The following is a 23,396-nucleotide window of genomic DNA, read 5'->3' as shown; positions in this document are numbered from 1 at the left end:
TCTAGTAGAGTGGGTGGTGATGCCTGACCAACAGGTTCTGGAGAACTTACCCCTGAGTTCGAATTTTCGAGCACAGATGGACTTCAGTGGGTCTCTGAAGTTGTATGCCACTGTGTGTGCGGGCGTGCGCGTGCGTGTGTGTCTGTGTGTGTGGACGTACACCCGCCTGTGCTCCCTGGGGGTGGTGAGCCCTGGTCGTTTGCATTAGATTATCAGACGGATCCATCGCCCAAAAAAGGTTCAGAAACTCAGTCCTAAGTCATATTCTTTTCTGTTTTGAAGGATGTTGCAGCTCGGGGCTTAGATCTCCCTCAAGTCACGTGGATTGTTCAGGTAATTTTTTAGTTGTTAAGGTGTGAGCTCAAGGCAGGAATACATGATTGCAAATAGATGCGTTGGCTTTAAGTGGAATAATTATTATTAGCCTCTTGGGTGTTGCCCTGGTAACCAGGCAGCAACCAGCCTTATCTGCTCATTGCTCCAGATAGCTTTCCCGAACCCAGCCAGCCTGAGCAGTCCTGGGAGGGAGGGGCGGCTGCCCTGCTCCCAGACTAATGCGTGTCACACACAAAGTTCCAGCAATGTGAAAATAACAGGAATTACCAGGGCCCTTGGGAGGTCTCATTGTGTCCAGAAGGAGATGGCTCAGCTGTCCTGAGAGCCGTGTCCGTGTACATTGACCTGCAGGGGGCAATTAAGTCCCTGACAGCGTCTTACACGTACCTCTAGCCTTAGACGCTTTGCCAGAGGGTACAGGTGTTAGCACTAGAGTCTAGTGGTTTCAGTTCTGTTTTTTCTTTTCGTTAGTCTGCAGGATGGTATTTTTATGCCCTTCTGTGTGGGGGCCAGAGGACACGTGCCCCATTTACGTGAGTCATGGTTTATTCACATTTTAGTGGAATTGCATGCCTGTCACTGGCTAGGAAGTCTGATCTGCTTGCTGCAGACGGCCGCCTTTCGACTGGAGGCATTGTGTCTGCTTTCCTGATGGCCACAGAGCAAAGTAAAGATAAAAAGGCAGGACAATTTTAATAGTGGGGACAGGAGGTGGACAGAAAATTGATCATTCAGAGCTTTTCTGTATCAGATGGATTAGATCCATGTGCCTGCCCTTCCCCCATACAGTCCTTTTGGGCCTCTGGTCTTTGAGTCGTGTAGCAGCAAAGAACAGAAAGGAAGCGTGGTTAGATGGTCAATTCCTTTTCATGGTGACGAAGTTAATGCCCTAGAGAATCTGAAATGATGTGTTCTGCTGAGTTGGAGTCTGCCTTGTCCGTCAAGTCAGGAATGCTGTCCTTAGGAGCAGGAGCAAGTCCCTGTGTCGGGGGAAACCGGCCTCTCAGCTGCCCCCCAGCTCCGTGCCTTTGGGATCGGGTGGAAGTGCAGTGAGGTGGTGCGGAGTGAACTCCGATCCGAGCAGCCGGCCCCTTCCTCCTGACCCCGTCCAGTCCTCTGTGGCCTCTGCCCACTGCTGTGTCTGCCACGGGAGCAGGCCAAGGTCACGCGGCCGTCCTGCAGAAGGGTGCCCCACTGCCTCGGACTTCACCTTGCACGGTCACCGTGGTGAAAAGATGCAGATAGGCAAGTGAAGAGACCTGTGAAGAAGTAAAATTACAAAGGAGATACTGGGACAGGAAGGCGGCTTGCTCATCGGAAACTTGGCCGCTGTTCACGTTGGCGTGTCAGAGCCTCGTTATTTCCAGTGAAGTCGGAGGTTTCAGGGTTGAGTGACTTCTCCTTGGGATTGCGTGAGGGTAACCATAGCACCGGGGTTTAATTCTTGGGATACCTGGAGGCAGGTGAGGGGTATTGCACTTCCAATTAATGGCAATCCCTTGATCTGTGAATGCTTCATTTTTGTTACCCATTTTAGTACAACGCGCCGTCGTCACCTGCTGAATACATCCACCGGATCGGGAGAACCGCCCGGATTGGCTGCCATGGGAGCAGCCTGCTCATTTTGGCTCCTTCGGAGGCAGAATATGTCAACTCGTTGGCTTCTCACAAAATCAAGTGAGTCAGAAACCTGAACGGGGTTTCGGCTGATCTCACCTAATTAACTTTCTGTCGCCTTTACAGTGGATGGGCCTTGTAAGCTGACGGAGAGCCATTAACCCTTGTGATCCCTAAATGAGTCCCAGAATAGCCAGTGGCAAACACCAAAACCCTTCATCCCGTCAGCACATGACAATTCTCATCGTGTTGCCAGACTAAGTCACAGAGCGATCTGTTGCGCCTGGTTTTTCTGTAAGAGAGGTCTGTGTTTCATTCCCCTTTCTGTCAGGAACGTGTGCACGGCCCTCACAGCCAGTCGCTTGAAGACCTTCCTTAGTTACAGTTTTTATTTTTATGCTCAACATTTTGTACATTTAAAGGGGATTTGTCTTTGAAAAAAGTAGTATTTTTGACTCATCACACAGCACCCCCTCCCTCAGGAAAATAAACGCAGGGAGGAAACATTTTCGGGGTAGCCCAGACGCGCGCACCCCTTCACAGCCCGGGCTGTGTGGCCACCGTCTCGTGCGCAGCCGCCACACTGAGCGAGGTCCCGCTCCTGCCCTGGCCCACCAGCCCAACGACCGCGGGAAGGGCAGTTGGGGCCTCCAGCAGACCCTGACCTCGCCCAGGAAGGACAAGCGAAGCAGAGGTGGAGAAGAGTGTCTCAGCCTGGCCGGGAGCGAATAAGTCACCTGCGTCACAGAAATGAGTGTTTCGTCGTGTTTTCTGTACAACCTCCGGCAGCTGAAGTAACAAGCCTGGAGAGTAGGCTGCCAAAGGGGTACGGTTTTCACACTGTCTACTTGCGATCATTTCTTCTGCTCAGACATAGCACAGTGATGTGGAAAGTGTTTCTGGAGGCACAGAAGAGTCCTGGGTGTGCGCGCAGGAGGGTGGAACACGATTCCTGCCGTGCCCGGACGCCGGCCCGTCTGCTGCTGGCGACCGCCATGACGCTGGCACCCGAGCACCTCGCATGCCAGCGCTTCACCTTGTCCAGCCCGGTCTTTCAGGAGAAGCATCGAGTCAACGATGAGGTCTTCTCTCTCTCAAGTATAGGGCCGGCAGAATCCCAGCATTCTCCACCTGGACCGAGATTTCCAGACAGGTGGCATGGGACCTGGTCTGGGGACCAAGCGCAGGCCATCCGCACGGAGAGCTGCCTGTGACCGTCCCCGCCAACCTGTCCCCACCGGCAGAGCTGTCCCTTTCCCTGTCTCTCGCAGCACTTGCACAGAAAGTCGTCCTCCTCCCTCCTCGCACCCAGGGCCGACTCTACAGCACTCAGCTGTCTCGGGGTTGCTCGTGGGAACATCTGTGAGCTGGGCCTTCCTCAGAAAATGTGCCTGCGCACACCCTCCAGTGGTAGGGAGGCAGGACCCCACTTCTGATGAGCCTGGTGGCGATTTTGAGTGGGTTCAACTAATCCCGGCTTGGGTTTTCCTGTCCTTTAATATCTTAAAACAATTTCACTTTGAAAGAGTGGTTTCTCTTGGTTTCGGGAAGACTGCAGATTCGATCTCCCTTGTAAGAGGAATGCTGACCGTCAGTTGTTCCCTCCCCTTTCACCAAGAGCTTCCTCCAGCTGGTTTCCCAGGCCTGTGGGCGGGGGGCCGGCCGTCCTTTCTGTGGGTGCTTTCAGGCCTGAGGACAGCCCTCCACTGGGCAGCCGGATGCCGGAGACACCGAGGCGTGGAATGAAAACCCACGGACTAGCCCCTTCTCCCGTTTTCCCTACCGCGTCCTCACAGGCTGGGAACCTGTCACGGCACTGCGACTCTTTTCCTCGAGCATGGGAACTTGTCGACCTCCAAAAAGTGTTTTCGGAGCCGGTGTCAGCATCCACAGGCGAATTTCTCGTCACTGCGCCTCGGCGGCCTTTTACCCTCAGCTGTCTTCCCCCACCTTCTGTTCCAGGCCTACAGATCCGTGTTCTCCGTTCCTTCCTGTCCTCAGCTCCTGGATGTTCTCCTGGGCTCAGTCACCGGGACCTGATAAGCTCAGGAAAGTGGGTGCCTGCGTCATGAAGTCAGGCGATATTGCCCAGGCCCACAGCCTGCGCCTGGGTGCCTCTGCCTCTCTGCTCTCAAGCTGTCTTTAATACACATTCAGGCTGACGGCTTTGAAAGGCTCAAACGTAAACCTAAATTCGAAAGGGGAAAAGAATAGCACCAGCCTGAGTATTAGTGAGCCACGTGTATTTTAAAGCTACAAGAAGTACACTCGTTCTCTGTGACCGTCCCTGGACAACCTGGGCCAGCGGTGTTTGTGGGGGATCCAGCACAGCCGTTCGCCCTTTCCGGAGAAGCGCCGCGACCCAGGGGTTCTGAGTGGGCTTGCAGGGGAAGCTCATAAAGGTCAGGACAGAAGTACCCAGAGGAAGAGAGTCAGGTCTCTTGTGGAGAGACCATCCACTCCCGCGGCACAGAGTCCTTTTCGTTTCTGTCCTGAAAATGCCCCCCGTGAACTTTGTGCTCCTCATCCACTGACTGCTCTGTGGGCCTGATGTAATCAACAACCCCCACCGCCCCGAAATACTAGTCGGAGTTACTCTGTAGCCTTGGCTCATGCTTCTTGATTTCTGAGGAAGGGCTAGATGTTGGGTATCTCGACTTAACACAAAAAAGTTAAACGTAAAAAGACCTGATTACAAAGTGTGCCATGGAAGGAAGCAGACTTGAGCATTTTTGGAATACAAAAGGTACACTGCTAAATATTAAAAAGGAGAAAAATAAAAGAAAAATGGAGAAGAAAGGTGTGTGTGTGTGTGTGTGTGTGTGTGTTGCCTGAGAACCAGGGAGCCAGGCGGCAGGATGCCGGGAGGCTGATGAATTGGAGCGGAGATTCAGGAAGGCAGGCCGAGGCTCACGGCAGCAAGGGCCATCACAGCAAATTGCCGCCTGCCTTCGTACACCGCGCACTGTGGAACTCGCCTTGACAGTGTCATTTAGCAGCTGGGGCAAGAGACAGGCGCCCTGGGCCGTTGCCACCTCTGTCTAGATGCCCAGGACTTTGTTTGTGCATCCTTCTGACTTCCTGGTGTTTGCCAACTTCTTCCCTGTTTTCCGCTTCTCCTTTAAACGTGTTTCTAATGAAAGTCGTCATTGGTTTATTAAAATGTAAATGCTTCATCAAAACGTGTATTTCTTAGATCAGGCATGAGGCAGTTCCCTGAATTTATTTTTCTATCTCTTTTCCTAGTAAGGCAGGGTGGATCCGATCTGTTGATAGAACCATAAACAAGCAGAGTAGATTGGCTTTGTTCCTCAGAAGCAGCGATTTCTTAGAATAGGAGGGAGGCCCTTTTAAACTGTAAATCACTGCAGTCCGTTGTCCGCTGCCGCGCACTCACGGTGCCTGGGCGCCCCGCGCTGTCACGTGGACACACACAGCGGGGCCGGGCCTGGCCGCGGTGTCAGCGCCTCCCTCCTTCCAGAACGCGCGGCCGCGGTGGCGTGTGCAGTTCTTTGTATCCCCGTCTCTGAACGGCCTCACTCTTTGTTTCCTTCTCCCTGCTTCCAGAGCTCGCCCCCAGGTCTTTAGTTCCTTTTCCTTTTCCTTTTTTTCCCCTCAAGAAAAGAAGTGACGGGTAGGGGCAGGTCCGCTAGGTAAGGAGAAGGAGAGGCCTGGCGGTGTTTTCACCTTCAGATTTCCAGGCATCAACAAGAAGCAAGCTCGGCAGCCACAGCTTTGCTCTCTCACATGAAAAATAGATTTTCCATGAAATCATGAGCCCTTTCCCCCAAACTGCTACCCTCATGGTACCTGCTCTGCCTTCTCCGGTTGACTCCTGCTGTAAAAAGATTTCACGTTTCCATAGACCTGCGAGCTGGCAGCGGAGAGAATGTGGCGGGGCGGGGGCTGGGGGGCTCAGGGAAGCGGTGACACATTTCAGGTAATCGCTGTCAGAGACGTGACATTTTCATTCATAGCTTTGTCAGAGTAACCTTTGGGGGAAGGGGGGGTATCTTCTCCCACGTGAGAGGTTGCCATTCATGTATTAATTTGCTGTTACATTTTAAAAAAAGAAAAGAAACAACATACAAGGAAATCATTTATCTTTTTATGATCTGTTTTTCTCCCCGGAACTCCTCCTTCCCTTTTTTTTTTTCTTTCCCCTCCCTGAGAAGTATGTTTTCAGCAGCTCCTGCTTCTTCCTCAGTCCCTAATACCTGAATCTGCGCGCATCGCCCGAGCCTCAGTGCCGTGGCGTCACAGGATGTGGGGGACGCGGAGGCTTCCCCACCCCGTCACGAGGCAGGGTGGGCCTCCTCGCCTGGCTCAGGGTGGCTTCTGCTCACAGCAGAAGCCCAAACTGTGATCTCAGCTGTTTGTCCACAGCTCTGGGTCCGTCAGAGGTCATTTGTCCTCCACCCCTAATAATTAAGAGGTGAGAAGGTAGACACCCTTCTGGGTGGAGAAGAGAGCTCTGGTACTGTGGGCTCACTGCTCAGCCTTCCCTGAGGAGCTGACCCCAGTGGTTAAGAACCTTTGGCCACCTGGACCCACCCCTGGCTTTTTTTTAAAGTCTAAAACTAAAGAGACTATCAGAATTGTTTTTGTTTTTGTTTTTTTAATTTCTTCTTCTGCCCAAGTCAAGGTAGTCTAGAAATAAGCAGGCCTCCATGTTGAGATGTATTAAGAAACAATGACGCGGGGCGCCTGGGTGGCTCAGTGGCTTAAACCTCTGCCTTCGGCTCGGGTCATGATCTCAGGGTCCTGGGATCGAGCACCACATCGGGCTCTCTGCTCCGCAGGGAGCCTACTTCCCCCTCCCTCTCTGCCTGCCTCTCTGCCTACTTGTGATATCTGTCTGTCAAATAAATAAATAAAATCTTTAAAAAAAAAAATGGCGTGATCCCTACAGAAGAGACTCTAAATGCAAGCTGTTTGTAAGTCATCAGAGAAGATGGAGAGTGTTGGAAGTATGACCCCATCTGTCCCTGACGTGTCACAGAGATCCCTTCATTCTAGACTCCTTCTGAAGGCTTAGGAAACTATTTCCTGTAAACGTGTAGCTTCTGCTTTATATCCAATTAGCTGGAGAACAGGCCAGTTTTATGCATCAAGATTCCAGATGTTGGAAGAACAGAAAGTTTACCTCGATGTGCTCTTCCCTTCACAGCGTGTCTGAGATGAAGATGGAAGAGATTTTGTCTGTTCTGACAAGGGACGACTGTTTCAAAGGGAGCCGGTGGGGAAGCCAGGTGAGTTTTTTACTTATTGTACTTGTGAACAGACGTCACTCGTTTCTTGATTTGGGGTGATGGAGACTGTGTGCGTAGGACAGTTCATTCCTCTGTCAAGCAGGCATCGAAGGGACCATGAACATTAAGGGAGACCAAACCTTGATTGTGGTTCTTTCTCTTTGCCTCCGGATGCATTTGCTGGTCTCATCCGGTTAATGGGCTGCCGTCCATTCCGGAAGTCCGCCGGGCCGCAGCAGGCTTCCCAGCAAGGAGGGCTCCTTCTGGCCTAGAGTGAGTTTGGGGCAGGGTTACATGCTCGGCCCTGGTGGTCCCTGTCCAGATTATCAGTGAGGACAACTGATGGGACCCATTGGCCCAAGACAACATGGAAGAACGAGATCTCTCTGTGTCTCCTTTCAGACACCCCGCTTCATCCATTTTAGTGTGGGTGCCGCACTCCGAAGAGGAGTAACGTTGAGATTCAGGGAGAAAAATCCGTGTTATCCAGGCAGTTCCACGGAGAGACCCGGGGCATCCTTTCCTGCTGCTTCTCTGCGGCTGGGCCCCTGCTCGGATGCTGCTCCCCACCCCACCCCACCCCACCCCACCCGTGCCCAGGAGACACACGTGTCACAGACACGTGTATGTAATGTTGCTGGATACAGTTTTGTCTATGAGATATTAATTATTTAAATATTTTACATTTGTTTTCTTAAGCCTAAGGATAGACTGGAAAATTAGAGGCAAATAGATGAGGGGTAAGAGTTTCTTTTGTGTGTCAAGAGGTGTCTTTATTTGGATCGATCTTCTCCCTGAGGCTGGGACCTGGTTTGACAGGCCCTGACTTTAGTCCTCTTGTTCCAGAGAGAACCTGAGGAAGCTTATCCTAGAAAAGGCAGAGGGACGTAGTCCCAGCACGTGTCCCGGGCCCTGCCGCACTCTTCACACACTAGGGCCCATTGACTCCTGCCAGCGGCCCCGGCAGGCGGGTGCTCTTGTCCCACGTCCTCGGTGAGTGGACAGGGCCTAGAGCGCCTGACTTCGGAGCACGTGGTTGGCCCGCTGTGGCAGCGTGCTTCCCTTACTGCTCCCGAGACCGAGGCAGCACAGCTAGACGGTTGTTCATTCGGGTCACGTTAGCCATCGTCGTCACTGCGGTGAGACTTGGTCAGTGAGTGCCACCGCAGCAGAGAACCCTGCAAGCGAGAGAAGCAGTTAAGCAAGACTCCAGCGATCAACAGTTGCTTTAAGCGGTATTTCATCAGGAAACGTTCCACAGTAATCGTTTGTTGTCAGGGGAGGGGACCAGTCAAAAAACAGACTCTCATTGGTCCTGGCACACTTCTTCTGCATGCTTCTAGGTCGGGTTTTCTCATGTTCCCCTGGACACTTCATTACAGGCGCGGGGCAGCGTGGGGGAGGCAGGGAACCCTTCCTGCAGGCAGCGTAGTGGAGAGGTGAAGGGCACAGCCTCGGGGTCGGATTCCTAATCCCCGTTCCCAGCTCCGTGGCTCTGGGCAAGGACTAGAGCCTCCTAAGCATTAGTGTCTTCGTACGTCATGTTCCTGTTCTCGCGAGGAGATCGGAGGATTGAGTGAGAAAGAACCTGAAAACCCCAACACAGGTCTGAAGGGTGTCCGTCGTCATCGTCAGTCAGTGGCAGATGCGGGATTCCGAGTTCAGACTCGGTGACAAGAAGCCCAGGGCTTTCTGCTGTGTCGCCTGCAACATTAGCATCTGTCTGCTCCCCAGAAATAAGAGCAACCGGGAAGCCACAGAAGGAGACGGTGAAGTCTCAGTCCCGTCTCATCTTTATTTACACTTCCTGGGACCGGCTCTGGTGTCGGCGTCTGTCCCCGAACTGGGCACACACCAGTTCTGTCCGGGTTGCTGATCGTCAGGTGCTTCTGTGGATGGGACGCACATTCCCCCCTGAGGGGCCAGGGCAGCCTCAGTGCCCTCTTCTCTTCCAGGAGCGAGCCACGGCCACGGCCGTTCCTCCACCTGCGCCCTCCCATGGCCTCGTGCTCTGACGCCTCCCCACCCCCCACTCCCAACCCTGTAAGTCCCTTCCTGGGCGTGAGGCCAGCCTTGAAGTCTAGCTGGGGCCCCAAGGCAGGCAGACTTGGGTTTCAGTCCCTGCCTCACAGCTGGTGGTTCTGCAGCCTGGGACAGGTTGTCATCTCTACAGCCCCAGTGTTCCCATCTGTAAGCTGAGAACACGGGTGCCCATCTTGAAGGTTCCTATGAGGTTGACCTAAAATTCGGCAAAAAACACTCCATGCACTTCTGGGCCCTGTCAGTTTGTCCCAGCCCCAAGCTCCTGCCTTGATGGAGGAGGACAAATAGCATATTTTTATATTTTTAAGGTGTGGTGGACTTCGTTTTTAAAAACAAAAAAACGCTTAGAGCACGTGGGTGGCTCAGTCAGGGAAGCATCTGTCTTCAGTTCAGGTCATGATCTCAGGGTCCCAGAATTGAGTCCCACATCAGGCTCCCTGCTCAGTAGGGAACCTGCTTCTCCCTCTGCCTCCCCCCCCACCCCGCCCCTGCAACTTCTTTGTGCTTGCTTGTTCTCTCTCTTTCTCTCAAATAAATAAATAAAATATTTTGAAAAAAGGGGAAAAAAAGGCCCAGCAAGGTTGGGCTTTCACTGATACCAAAATAACTGGTTAGCTTAGAATACTAATCATACTAGGTCCCATGTGTCCCGCTGATGCAAACCTGGCTTGTTTAACCACAGTTAACTTGAATTCAGAGGCCAAAGAGAAACTAAATGAAATTGACTGCATTCCTAATTATCACACAGATCTACAGCCTGGAAGAGGGGTTTACGTGTGTGATCCGTGTGAATAATAAGACGAATAAAGTGGGTGCTAGGTACAACTTGTAGTACCGTTTCTCGTAAGAAATACAGTATGTTTTAATTGCTGTTCGCGATCTGGGCAGTTGTGTCTAACACATGAACTGGCATCAGACAGATAAATGTGAGCTCAGTAAACAGGCCTTTTACACACATAGCCAGACACCTCATTATAAGGCCCTCTTCTCCTTGCTCGGTTGAAGTCCATTGTAAATGTCCCTTTGGCACATACATTTTTGGGCTTCTGTGAACAGAAAGAGAGTGAGTGAAGCATCTGTAAAATGTATATTTCATATTTAGGTGTATGAAATATATATGGCTACGTCTGGGTGTGCGAATCCTCACCCACCTACAAAGAGAATAAATTTGATCTTTCAACTTTACTGGGAAGCACCCGGAAGGTTCTAGGGAAGCGTGAGGGTGAAACTCCACTTGGCAATCAGGTGATTAAAACAAAACCCTTCCGTTTAGTTTTTAAAATACCTTAGAAGTTAGCAATATCAAGATGTGCTTACCAAAAAAAGGAGAAAAAAAAAAAAGCCACGCTCCCCCCACCACGGCTACCACCTACAACTTTTTACAACAGAAAAAACCCAAAAAACAAAAAATGCAGCCCGAGTATCTTCAGCTCCTCTGTTGCCTCTTGATAGGGGTGAAATTTTCATCTTCAAAGTATGCACACAATCCAAACATGTTTTTTCTATGAGGTTTTTTTTGTTCTATGAAACGCCTGTAAACGGATCTTAACAAAAAGCCTGGGCCGTGGTAAGATATTAAAATGAGATCAGCAGCCCCTTTCGTCAGTCCCTTTGATCGTCTCTTCTCTCCGGGATCAGTAGGGCTTTATGGACGAAGGAATCCTGAGCGTGGACCGTTGCAACCGCGTTTTCCTAAGCTAGCCCTGGTCCACTGGTTGCCAGTTAGCACCATTAACCAGCACTGGGTCTGTGCGTCTTTGAGGGGTGGGCGCGCCGGTCCTGCAGGGCACTCGTGCGCCCTCCGGGCTTTGACCCACTCTCATTACGGCAGTATTTTCCCTGTCTGGGCCCGAGCTGGTGCTGCGTGCTTGCCTCTGCCCCTGTCTTCAGTTTAAATTTAGACTGTCCTCCCCGGAAGACAACTGAGAAACACCTCATTCTCAAGAGGGGTAATTTTAAAATATTTCTGGAAGAGGGGGTAGAGAGAGAAAGACATGCTTTTTCCTGAGTATATTGTGTTTTCTGCATTAACTTTTCCTCATATTTCCCTGAAACTGACCTCCTCATTTCAAATGCATGAACCTAGTATTACCGCCTTTTTTCTACCTATTTCACTTGTACACACACATTATATATGTGTGTGTGTGTGTAATTTTTTTTTTTTTTTTTTGGTTGGAAAGAAAAGATGCCTCATTTTGAAACCTAAAGGGGGAATAAGAAAAGCCCTTTGTAATATATTGCCATATTATCACTAAATCCCCTGACAGTTGTGACACAGAAGCAAGTCACCTGTCACTTAAGCTTGAGGTCTCTTTAATTTTCTCCTGGAATTCGCACCAGGCTGTCTTTAATTTGAGGCCTTTATTGGAATTCTGAAACCTCTCTGCCTCCCTGGCTCTCAGATCTATTCTGAGAGCTGTTACAGAATGTATACAATAACCAACAGAGGGATTCGAGCGGGCTGGAGCTCTGTTTATCTAACACTCTAGAGGGATTTTTGTGCTCATTCGGTCCTGGCTGCCCGGCTTTCAATATCGCTTTGACAACCATTCTGCCCTTCTCATTAATTTTAAACAGTTAAAACACAGGAAAAAGAGGAAAAAGTTTTCATTATTAAAGTGCTTTACTTTTTAATAACAGAGGATTCTGTCCGCCAGGGGAAAGGGCATCCTCGCTAATTTCACATTCATATTAAAAAAAACACACACACAAGGAAGGTGACAGTTGCATTGCTGAGGTGGCTTCACGAAAGGAGGGCAGCAAAAAAGAAAAAAAAAAGTTTGCGTTTCACATCAGTTAAGAGGGTAAAAAAAAAAATCCTTGTTAATGACAATAGCAAATGTCCACTTTCATAACACTGCCCCTGAGTGACTTTCCTCTTGACATTTGAGTGGATAAAACCCTTAGGGGACCATGTACTATGAAATCAGCTAGACTGTCATCAACCAAACAGGTAGCAGGAGTGATTTGACGAAGCTAAAAACATTTTCAGGTTGTTAAAGTCTCTATTAATACAGAGAGGGACGTGGACCCAAAGAATGAGGCTTTTTCTTCTCTCCCCTTTGTTCTTCCTCTGGCAGCTTTAAAAGGGAAAGAGACTCTGGAGCCTAGGTCAGGCTCCAGACACAGGTGTGGACACCCTGTCTTCTGCGGGGTTAAGGGAAGCAGGGACGGGGCTCACACTGTCTCCTGGTGACCCATGTGGGCGGTGGGTGTTGGCTACTGGAGAGGCTGGGTAGCATCTCCGAGGGCATCGATGTCTTGGGGGAGACGTATTAGCCAAGTTGAGTTTGGAGAATCTGGGTTCTCTGGATCTCAGATTCACGTTCAGTAGAAAGCACTCGTGTTTTCAGACGTAGGAAACAGGGGTCCCTAGCTGGCTCAGTTGGAAGAGCGTGTGACCCTTGGTCTCAGGGTTGCGAGTTCAAGCCCCACATTGGGCTTCAAGCTTACTTTAGGGGGAAAAAAAAAAGGATATAGGAAACAACACTCAGTTTTAGAGGGATATAAAGAAAGGAAATCTTTTCTCTGGGATTTTTGAAGAATGAAAAGGATATGAGTTTTATTAACGTTTTCCGTCTGTAGAACCTGAGTGCGTACAGATGTCACGTTTGCTATGGAGATAGTGTGGTCTTCTCTGAATGTGGTGTGAAGGAGCACCCCCCACTCCGTGACAGGGCCCTGGCGTCCAGCACAGTGGTCCCGGGCTGAAAGAGTGGATCTGAAACACTGCAAGTCTGTGCCTCCCCAGGAATGAGGGAGCACGCTCTGAAATTCAAGGACAGGCTCAGTGTCACGCAGGCCCCTGTGGGGCCCTCTTAAAGAGAAGGTCCCATTGTTCCCCTGCGGAGCTTGAGGGAAGGGGAAGATTTAAGGCCTTGGTAGGACACACAAGTCATGTGAAACCTGCCTGTGTTCAGTGATGTTTTAAATGCCCAGATTGGACTTGGAAAATTCCAGAGTGTCTCCAGTGGGCATTCATTTTGAGCAAGAGGCCAGGAGGACGAGTAAGTAAGTAAACAAGTAAATAAATAGACCCGATCTTCTCCCTCACAAAGCCATCTTCATCTCTGCTTGACTTTAACATCCGTAGAGCTCCCGTTTTTCCTCTAGTAATATTGAAAGGATTACCCTTGTTGGCCCTCAGTGGTTACCGGGTGATTTTACTGTTATTAAATCTATTATAAAGTGCTTCATTATTCCTGACTCTGACTCTGTCTCTTGTTTAATCCTTCCGCCACCCTCCCAGAAATCCCGTGCTGCCGGCCCCCAGGAAATCCGAGAACGAGCCACAGTCCTGCAGACGGTATTTGAAGATTACGTGCACTCCAGTGAGAGCAGGGTCTCCTGGGCAAAGAAAGGTCGGTGGATTTCGTAGGTGCTCGTGGCCAGACAGCCCCCAGGACGCCGTCCCACCTCCACCCGCAGACCCCCGACAGGCTAAGAGTAAGAGGCCAACTGGGGGTCTCTGCTCTCCAACAAAAGCCTTCGGCCTCCCTTGTTCCACAGGGTCTAGAAGCAGGCACAGAAGGCTTTAAAGCGATATTAAATGCTAATTTCATCCTTCCCCATGTTTCACACAAATGAGGCTTTATCTTGGCTTACATAGGACGAGAACTTTGACCCAGTGACTTGGATCGCAGGGATCCATTTTTGTGTTTCTTTGAAAACCGCATAGATGAGACATGACATGTCAGCAAAGACCGTTGTAGGCATGGAAATTGGAGTTGAAGGTAAGGACCAGAAGCATCCGACCTGAGCAGTCTTGGTTCGGTCATACAAAGGAGGAGGAGAGAGAACAGACCGAGGGAAGGCCTAGACCTTGAACCCGATCCCTGGGGAATTTCCCGGAGAGCGAGGTGTTCATTTACTCTTCAGGCCCTCTTATTGGATAACGTGGCTCCTGGGATCACCAGGCATTAGTGGGAACTCAGCAGTTCACGCAGGAAGGGGCTTAGAACAGCAGGATGTTTCTTTAGGGCGGTGTGCCGCGTGTCATGGCTGGTGAGTGTGTCGCATGTGCCGGTGACATGAGGTCCGTGCTGGGCCCTTGCTTCTTTCTGCTGGTTACCTGCTGCTTTGAGAAGAATGTCAGGCTGGCTTACCAGTGTATGAACGCCACAGCATCAGCTTTTCCTTTTAGAAATTGAAAATTTAAAAAAAAAAAAAAATCGTTCATTTAACAAATAGTTATTGAATTAGTCACCGTTCTGGGTGCTTGGGATACATCAGGAGTCAAAACAGAAACCCTAACCTCTCTAACACTCTAGTTGGGGGGCAGACAGTGAGCATAGTGTAAATAAATAAATAAATCTTTCAAAGGTGTCAAGAACTGTAGGAAACAAGCAGGCGAGGGAGGTGGAGGAGTGAGTGGTCAGGGTGAGCCTTGCTCTGAAGGCAGCTCGAGCAGATTGAGGGTCACGTACTGCTAACAGAAGGGCTGCCGACAGAAGGGCGTGCTAGGCCCAGAGGAGTTCGGGGGCGGAGAGGGAGGCCCGTGTGGCCAGAGGAGGGGAGGGCCCATCCAACAGAGGAGACTTGGAAGCTGTCGAGGACTTTGGGGGACCCCAAGGGCCGTGGGAGCCATTGCAGGACTTGGAGCAGAGATGTGGCATGGCCCACAGAGGCTGGCAAAGATGGTCGGTGTGAGAACAGACTGGGGGGCCACGGCGAGGGCTCGGGGACTGGTTCCAGATAGTTGTGGTCATCAGGAAATCTAGCACAAGAATGGGTTAGTCGGCACGTGTTCTGAGTGCCTACTGTATACCCTGGCATACCTACAGGTAGCCCTCAGTGGCTGCGATCACCCTGGAACAGACCAGGGCTGTGTAGGACGGAAGATGAAGTCCTGGGGATGGCCCCGTGACCAGAGATAGAGCAAGCGCACAGCCTCCCGGCCTGCGCTCTGCTAGTCGCCTGTGCTCGCGTTTTCCTCCAGTGAAGTCCCAGTTCCTGAGGGTTTTCCTCCGGACCCACGTCAGAGAAGCACCAGCACGCGTCTCTCAAGAGGAGTAGATGATCTGTCACGGCGGGGCGACAGATGCTGGGCGTCTGTTCACAGGCGCAGGGAGCTTGCTGGGGGTGCGCCACGAGGGGTTGCGCAGGATTTTTTGGTTCATGACCAAGTGGCGATGAAAAGGAAGAACTCAAGGCCACGCCGTCATTTTTGTCAGTTTTGTTGGTTTTTGTCGGTTTTGAGGTCAGAGGTGTTTTGGATCTCCTGGCGACACTAGGACTGTCTCAGGGTGTCTGGCCGTCAGAGTAAAGCTGTAGCGAGGCGTCCTGAGTGTGGTTTACTGTTTTCGTTCAGCGTCACCACCGCGGGAGTCGGTCACGCCAAGAAACAAGCAGAGTGACTGGTCTGACGGATACTGGAGCGGGCCGCTCTGCTGGGTTGAGGCACCAAGAAGGAAAGAGATGGGCATTTTTCTCTGCCAGTGGACGTCCACCTCAGACCGGTGATGGTCCGGCAGGAAGCCGCCCGTGGCAGGTGTCGGCTGCTGCAGGCCCCCTCTGCTGCCTCAGCGCGTGCGGAGCGCGGAGGAGGTGTGGGTGCGCGCGGGGCCGTTCAGTTCACGACACGGGACGGACGGCACCTCCCAGGTCCAGACCGTCTCTGCCTTTCAGTCTGCGCGTGCAAATCCCCCGCTACTGACGGGCCTCCCTTATAGGCCATTCCAGAGCCCACCTCATGAATAATTAACGAAGCAGCTGGGTTTTGCCTTTATGGCAGAAAACTAGTTAGAAACTGGGCCAAGTACGTATGCCTTTGTTTTCCTTTTGCATTTCCTGGCCCAGTCATTGTTCCTAGCCAGCGTGGGATTGCTGTCGTTTCCGGAAGCAGTCGCCCTTTCCCCTCATCTCTTGCCTCCTTTGGCTAGATTCTCATGGCTAAAGACTGTGCCGACAGACGGCTGCACTCCGGACTCCTGAAGAGAAGTTGCGGAATCTGGAGTTCTTTACCTACGAACCTCTGCTTTCCTGCAGTGGGGCCCCTCCGGCTTCGGGGGCCGCGTGCGGAGCAGTCGTGCCTGCCCAGGAGGGGCTGCTTCTCTAAGTCAAGAGCACCCAAGCCACTGAGGACAGATTAGCTCCTTCCCTCCCTCCCGCGGCGTGATGGCAGGCGGGCAGGTGCTCGGATAAGCACTTTGCACCGTGTGTCGGGAGGGACACGTGTCTCCCCTCCCTCCCTCTCTGACCGCAAGTGTCATCCGTAAGACACTGCTGTTCCTGATCAGGTGGCCAGTGACTCTGACTTTAGGAGCAGGGCTGGAGTAGATTTCTCTTACGACTGTGAGACAGGAGCCCGTGACTCCGGGGCGCCCCTGTCAGGGACCGCGGCGTCCCCAGTGAACGCCCCTCCCTCTGCTCTCCGCTCCTCTGGGCCCCACAGCCCCTGCTCGCGACGCGTTGTCGACATTGCCCCCAGGAAGCCTCTGCGAGCAGCTTCTGCAGGAATTCCTGCTTCCCTGGACCATCCAAACACGGGAGGCCATTCAGGGATGTGAGGACAGCCAGGTGTCGCGGGCCCCAGGGAGACAGGAGCCGTGAGGACAGGGAGCGTCAAATGCTGCGCACGCGGTGGTAGCAGGAGAAGACCCATCTGCCCTTTCTTGGCAAACTCGTTCCACCCGTAGAGCCGTTGGCTGGGCGGCTGCGGGTCCGGGGACAGAGGCTCCCCAACCTCAGCTCTTCCGTTTGGTGCAGGAATAGGGGGCTGCTGGGCTTCCTGGGGAGAGCGGTGTGCATGAGGGGGCCTGGGCCGGCCCTTGGGCCACTGAGACTGTACAGGTGCGGAGTCTCTGGCTTGGCTTGGTGGGGCTGCCGTCCACTTCGTTAGACCGCGAGTCAGGGTTGAGGCTTGGGAGGGAAAGGGGCGGGGCATGGGGAGAAGAGGCCTGCTCCCCCTGGGGCGGTGGCCGCGGGGCTCTCCCGAGAGAGGAGGACTGTGCAGCTCTTGGGTCTGAAACCCCGTGTCAGAAGCAGCGGACGGTGCAGGCCATGTGAAATGTTGAAGATTCCCCTGAAAAAGCGAGTCCCCGGTTATTAAAAAGGACAGTGAGCACAGACGGACGCGGGGTGCAGGGGAGAGTGCGCACAGGCTGACGGCGGGGTGCCGGGGAGTTGCCTTGGTTATTATTTCTCATCGATTGGGAAAAGGAGTTCACTTTACTCAGTAAATAGAGCTTTCATGGATTCCCAGGATCCTTCCAGGAGCTGATCTGCTAAAATGACACTTTTTATTACTGTTCATAAACGCCAATCTCCCGGTGCTGCTGGGATATTACGTTTAAGCTGTGGGCAAACTTGCCAGTCCAGTGGCTCGACAGGCGAGGGCAAGCGAGGCTGGTGTTTAGTGCCTGCTTTTCCGTGCGACGTGGGGTACTGGGCTCCGGCTTGGCCAGGGGGAGAGCCGGGCTCGAAAGGGAAGGAAGCTGTGCTGGGCTTGGGGCCCCTCGGAGCCATCCCTCCTGCCCTGTTGCAGTGAGAAGGGCAGACACGGTCATCGGAACCGCAGTACTTTCCAGAGGAACTGGGTATAGGAGCGTCTCTCTTTCCTCAAAGGAATACCGAGATAAGGTGCAGCCAGAGCTCCCCACTCCCAAGAACCACGTCTGCCTGTTCTCTGGCAGCGCCGGGCTCCAGAACAGGGGCGCCACCGCCTTAACTTTAAGACAGGACCGAAACCTCCACGACGCGCTGTCGGACGGACACCTCTAGGCTGTTGGCAGTGCTTCAGGGAGGAGGGACCATTTTGTGGGCTGTGTTAGGAGTTTAATCGCCTTCCTCCTCTTTAGAATTCTGTTTTCATTGCCTTTTTCAAATGGGTAAGGAGCACTGTATCAGTAAATCTTAGGTGCTTTAGAATGAATTTGGTTTTAACATGCTGGCAGTCCACAAGGACATAGCAGCCATCCCTGTGGAGGGCAGGTGGAGGCGGGGCCTGCGGGAGAGGCGGGGCCTGCGGGAGAGGCGGGGCCTGCGGGAGAGGCGGGGCCTGCGGGAGAGCAGTCACCGCCCCGGTAACGCGGCCTGCGGTGAGCAGAATGACAAGCACAGTAAAGCCTTGGGAACCTTTTGAATCTTATAACATGTGCATGTATTAGCTATGCAAAAAAGTAAGTGAAATTGAATTAGGAAAATGTTTCCGTGACGTAAAGTTCTAAGGATCTCGTTTTTCATGAGGGAATGCCACACTGACCATGTCCTAGTTTCTTCACTTGTTCTGCTTTTCATTCACTGATACAACAAACACTTACCAGCTGCCTGCTGGGTCCCAGCCACCATGCAGGGAAGGCCCCAAGCCTGGGACCGGGAAGAAAACGGGCCCCCTGCCGTCCAGGGTGGGGACACGCTGCACAGTAAAATCTGAAAATAGGTTGGGTTTAGTCAACAAATACTTGCGTCCTCCTGGTTTATTTTTTGAGGAATTAAAAAAAAAATTACGCAAGTTAAGATCTGGGTGGTTCCTGTATGTGGCGCTGTCCGGGCTGTATGTCGCGCGTTGTCCGGCACGATAAAGTGGGCAGGACGGCTGCCAGGCCAGGGCATGTGGGGCGCTCCGAGCCCCCACCCTGACGGCCTCTCCGACCCTTCTTCCTCCCAGCTCTGCAGGCCTTCATCCGCGCCTACGCCACCTACCCCCGGGAGCTGAAGCCCATCTTCCATGTCCGGTCACTGCACCTCGGCCACGTGGCCAAGAGCTTCGGGCTGAGGGACGCCCCCCAGAATCTTGGTGTCGCAGCTGTGAAGAGAAGGAAAGCAAACCTGAGCAGGTAAGCTGAGTGGAGTCTGCCCCGCGACAAACGCTGGGAGTCAGGTGGGTGTGGAGAGCTCCGCGCCCAGCGGCAGCGGCAGCAGGGAGGGACGTGCGAGGCTGCGGCGCTCCGGGTAAGCACCTCCGTCTTTGGTCCTTGTGGGAAATCATCACCAGGGTCTGCCCCTCTCTCAGTGTAGTCAGTGCTTGGAGCTAGAGGAGAAACACCTCCTCTGAAGGTTTTTAAGGCACCTGCAGAAATGCAGTGGGGTCTCCTGCTGGGTCCAGATGTTGTGGGGATATTACAGGAGCAGCAAGACAGACCTGTGGTTGTCCTCCCTGCCCACCAGCAGAGTGACTTGGGGACTTGCTGGAGTCAGAGCTTCAGATGTGCTGTGGTTCACCCTGGAAAGTTCTCCAGGGCTTGTATGAAAACTTCTGGCATGTTCTGTGAAATCTGCCTGGCCCCGTCCTGGTGAGCTGGAAGGAGCGGCGTGTTCCAGCTTAGTGCCTTTCTCCTGCTGGCTGGGTGGGCCCTGAAAGGCGGGCTCCAGGGGCCCCCACGGGACGCCTCGCACCATGTCGCTCTACTTGGTGCTGAGCACACTCAGGGGCAAGCAACCAGGCACGCCGGCAGAAAGCATGTTCCCAGCTATCCAGAGGTCCTCCGGAGGAGAGGGAGGCAGGCTGCCCTGTAGGCTGAAGCCTGGGCTCCACAGTTTCAGGAAGTCCTGAAACTCCACAAAATACCTTTGCAAAAGGTCTTTCACTCCTCAGAGCCAAGCGGTACCTTTAATACCAGCCCCAGCCCCTTTGCAGGAGCCAGAATCCTTCCGATCCCACGGGCTGCTTTTAGGGGGAGTTCGTGTAGCACGTGGGTGGGGGGACAGATTGAACAGACACTGGGGGGCAGGGAACCCTTGCACGCTCTGGGCAGTTACTTTGTGTGGAGCGCCGTTCTTTTTGCTTATCAATTACAAATGCCGCGTCCACCTGCCCTGACCGAGAACCTGTGCATGTTTCCTGCACATCCCCGCAAAGCGGCTGCTGGCGCATTCGCCACCGCCACCCTCGTCAGCGCCTGATTTCTCTGGGGCACGGTGACAAAGGGAGAGAGGACCGCCCGGTGCAGGGACGTGATCGCGGGCCTTGCCTGCAGGGGACTTGAACTCCGCTGCAGTGCCACTGTGATGGGAACCGCTGGGCTTCGGGCCGCATCTCTGCTCAACTTCCCAGGGCCTCAGGTTCCCCAGCTACAGAAGGGAGGAGGAAATGGATGTGTTTAGCCATTTCCCAGGACTGTTTTGAGAATCAGCACAAGGGCAGGTCCTACAGATGAAGCACCTTAGAACACAGACCCGGCAACCAGGTGGGTTCATATCCTGGAACATCCAGTTTCCTGTTCCGGGACTTGGCACCTACAAGGCTCTTTGTAACAGATAAAACTCACCTAATTCTACTGCCAGCCTGGGGATTTTTAAGAGGGTTCCTTTTTTTTTTCTTATGTTAGCACCTCTCACATGGGACTGTCCTCCAGTAATTCTGTGAAGCAAGTCGTTCTCAGCACTGCTTTCATCCGTGCCCAGACAAGACTAAGACACACCGGCTCTGGTTTCTTCCAGGCGGTTTTGAGGGGCAGGGCGCTGCCCGCCACCCCTGCTACGTGTTCTGGGCGGGGCTGCAGCGGCGACTTCTCTGCCCGTCCTCCCAGAGGGAGAAGACGCCTCTCACCTACTCCCAGGCACGATGGCGCCGGCCTCGGGTCGCCGTCTGGGGTTGGAGGCGGCTGCTAGCTCTCCAGGCTGACTTTGATTTTGAGTGTGTGAGGCCTGCGGTCAGGTCTGAGCGTGACCTCCCGGTGATCCGGAAGCCAGGCCGTCCTACCGCCGTCTCTAAAATGCTGGCACTGCGAGAAGATGGAATATGCCTGCCGGCTGATTACTGGTGGGAAACTCGTATTTTGCTGCTTCCTCTCCCCGCAGATAAACGTGGCTCCCGTATTTTATTGTTTGCAGCTGATGTACCTTTATGACCGGGCATTTCATTAGCAAGTGTTAATCCAGATAGCAGCTCCTCAGACTGGGATGTCCTCAGCTCTTCCCCAGATCCTGGAAAACGGAGCGGCAAGGCAGGGAGGCCGTTGGGAGGGGGACTTGGAGCCAGCATTGTCCTTACCTTGAGAAGCCACTAGGGAGAGAGCAAGCCGCCGCCTCCTGCTTCGGCTGACCCTGCTAGCAGATGGGCACCAGGACTACTATACCCCTGTGAGCAGGGGATTTAACAGGGCTTTATTTAGGGAAGAATGGGCTGATTAGCTGATAAAGAGCATGTAAGATGGTATGGGGCGGCCTTTGATGTCTGGCTGGCGCGGCAGGGAGCCGGGTGGTGAGTGACAGCAGTGTGTCACAGGATTACTCTGCCCGTGACAATGCCGCTCTCTGTTCTGGCCATGTCACCACTCAGTTACAGCTACTTTTTGGGTTGTTATGCCCTTCTTTTGAAGGCATTTCTCTCCACTCTCACACCCCCGCACCCCACCCCTCCTCGCTAACGCAGACGGGCACTCGGGGGTGCGGCAGGCACCGTTTCTCGTTTGGGGAAATCTTGTCACTCCCGCAAGAAGAATGACTTTGCAGCTAATCTGCACACGGACCGTATAATCGTGGTCAGGGTAAGCGGCAGAGAAAACGTGACAGATTTTCCACACCTCAGTCAGGGCTCAAGCAAATGCCAGTTGCTGCTTTTTGAGCGCTGGGAAGAAAAAGTCCGTTAAAGCCCACGAAGTGCAGAGAGTTATGCTGTGGCCACAGTGATTGTTCTGAGCTCAGGCGTCTCCTCTGAAATCCATCTGTCAAGAAAGAGTGGTTCCCTGTGTTCTGTATGGACGGATCAAGTAATAGCGCTAAATTCGCCAAATTATGCCGCGCTCCACTTGATGGGGTTTACTGCCTGGAGTAGTTCTGTGTTCGTGCAAACCTCAGATACCTGCAAACCAAATCCACCTCACGCTGCACGAAATCTGTCTCGCTTTGCCGTGCACCAGACGAGGAATTTGGGTGTTAGAAACTCAAACCAAGGGCCTGTGAGCTCAGGGACGTGTTTCCCCGCCACGGCACAGGGAGGGTCACCTCGTCCGTGCTTCTGCTCCTCCACTTGACCAGTCTTCAGGGAAAGAAACAGTGTCCCCAAATGAGATCTTAATCACCAGGTCTGTGGCTCCTTTTGCGTCCTCGGCTGTGACAGGGAGCGCGAGGCGTTTCTCCCCGGCACGCAAATACAGTCGTAGTTACAAAACTCTCCTGACACCTACATGCGGACCTGTCAGAGCCGCCCCCCCACCCCAGACCCCAACACACACAGCTGCACAGGGAGTCGATGCTGGTGGTAAAATATTGAGTGGCCCCTTAGCAACATCCGTCACAAACACAGCCTTTCCCCCTACGAAATGCAGTTCCGATTTGAAGCTTGGTAGACTCAGCACTTGCTTCAGAGAAGCAAAGGTAACAGACCCTCCCCGGAGACACGGAGGCCCGGTGCTATCTGCTGCGGGCGGGCGGAGCTGCCGTGTTGGCCAGGGCGTCTGTCTGCGTAGGCAGCCGCACACCCGTCATGAGCAGGCGTGCTGCGGGGGGCTGCGGGTCCCTCACCTGTCTGACACCGTGGAGAATGGTCCAAGAGCAGAACAAGGGCCTTACGGTCTCAGAGCCACCGTGACAATGTGGACGAGCAAGTCTGTGGGCTGTAACCGCCCTCTCTCGTGTGAGTTCTGTGCTGGAACCAGGAGAGCGCTCCTCTTCCCCGGACAGTTTAGTCTGTAGCTGCCTAAGACTTGTCTACCCGGCTTCTGCCACCTGTGTCTTTCTGTTGTTTTTCTTAGTGCCTAGAAACGTCTGGGACATCGCCTTTACCAGGAAGCCAGTAACTGCTTCTCTGTTCTCGCCTCTCTCCTCTTAAAATTAGTCGAGGAATAGCAGTCTGAATTGGTGACTGTTCTTAAAGGAGACGCAGTTTTGTTTTATTTGTATATGTTTTCTCACACCAGCCTTCTTGAGTGTTGCCTGATCTTACCAAATGGGCAAACAGTCTGAAACGAAGGCGCTCTTAGCCTCGGCTGCTGGCCGCTGGCTGTGTGCGCGCGGCCGGTGCTCGACGGGCTGCGGTCAGTAACGCAGGGGTGTGCAGGGGCCGGGTCCCCTGGGTCCTGGTCTCAGGGCGCCCAGAGCCAAAGTTCCAGATACAGTGCATGCATCCTCTACAGCAAGTAAACATCCTCCTGGAGAGGGCGCGCGCCGGACTGCCCGTGTGAGTGATCACAGCAAGTAAACATCCTCCTGGAGAGGGCGCGCGCCGGACTGCCCGTGTGAGTGATCACAGCAAGTAAACATCCTCCT

The 23,396-nt window shown here is 53.1% G+C and overlaps 1 protein-coding gene across 3 annotated transcripts in view; it reads left to right on the top strand.

Moving 5' to 3' along the window:
* The window catches only part of DDX31 (DEAD-box helicase 31), a 71,571-nt gene that overhangs the window by 34,430 nt on the left and 13,745 nt on the right, over positions 1 to 23,396 (top strand). For 2 of the 3 annotated variants that reach the window (XM_082696099.1, XM_082696100.1), the window contains exons 15-19: positions 283 to 333; positions 1,874 to 2,013; positions 7,124 to 7,205; positions 13,498 to 13,609; positions 18,856 to 19,024. In XM_082696099.1, coding sequence (XP_082552225.1) covers positions 283 to 333; positions 1,874 to 2,013; positions 7,124 to 7,205; positions 13,498 to 13,609; positions 18,856 to 19,024 — 554 coding nt within the window. Of the gene's footprint in view, positions 1 to 282; positions 334 to 1,873; positions 2,014 to 7,123; positions 7,206 to 13,497; positions 13,610 to 18,855; positions 19,025 to 20,515; positions 21,597 to 23,396 lie in introns of those variants that run through there. The other variant, XM_082696098.1, reaches the window with a different exon arrangement.

This window comes from Mustela nivalis (assembly GCF_964662115.1).
Source record: "Mustela nivalis genome assembly, chromosome: 13".
NCBI lineage: Eukaryota > Metazoa > Chordata > Mammalia > Carnivora > Mustelidae > Mustela > Mustela nivalis.
Note: the sequence above shows the minus strand (reverse complement) of the source record. Positions and strands in the feature narration are given on the sequence as shown.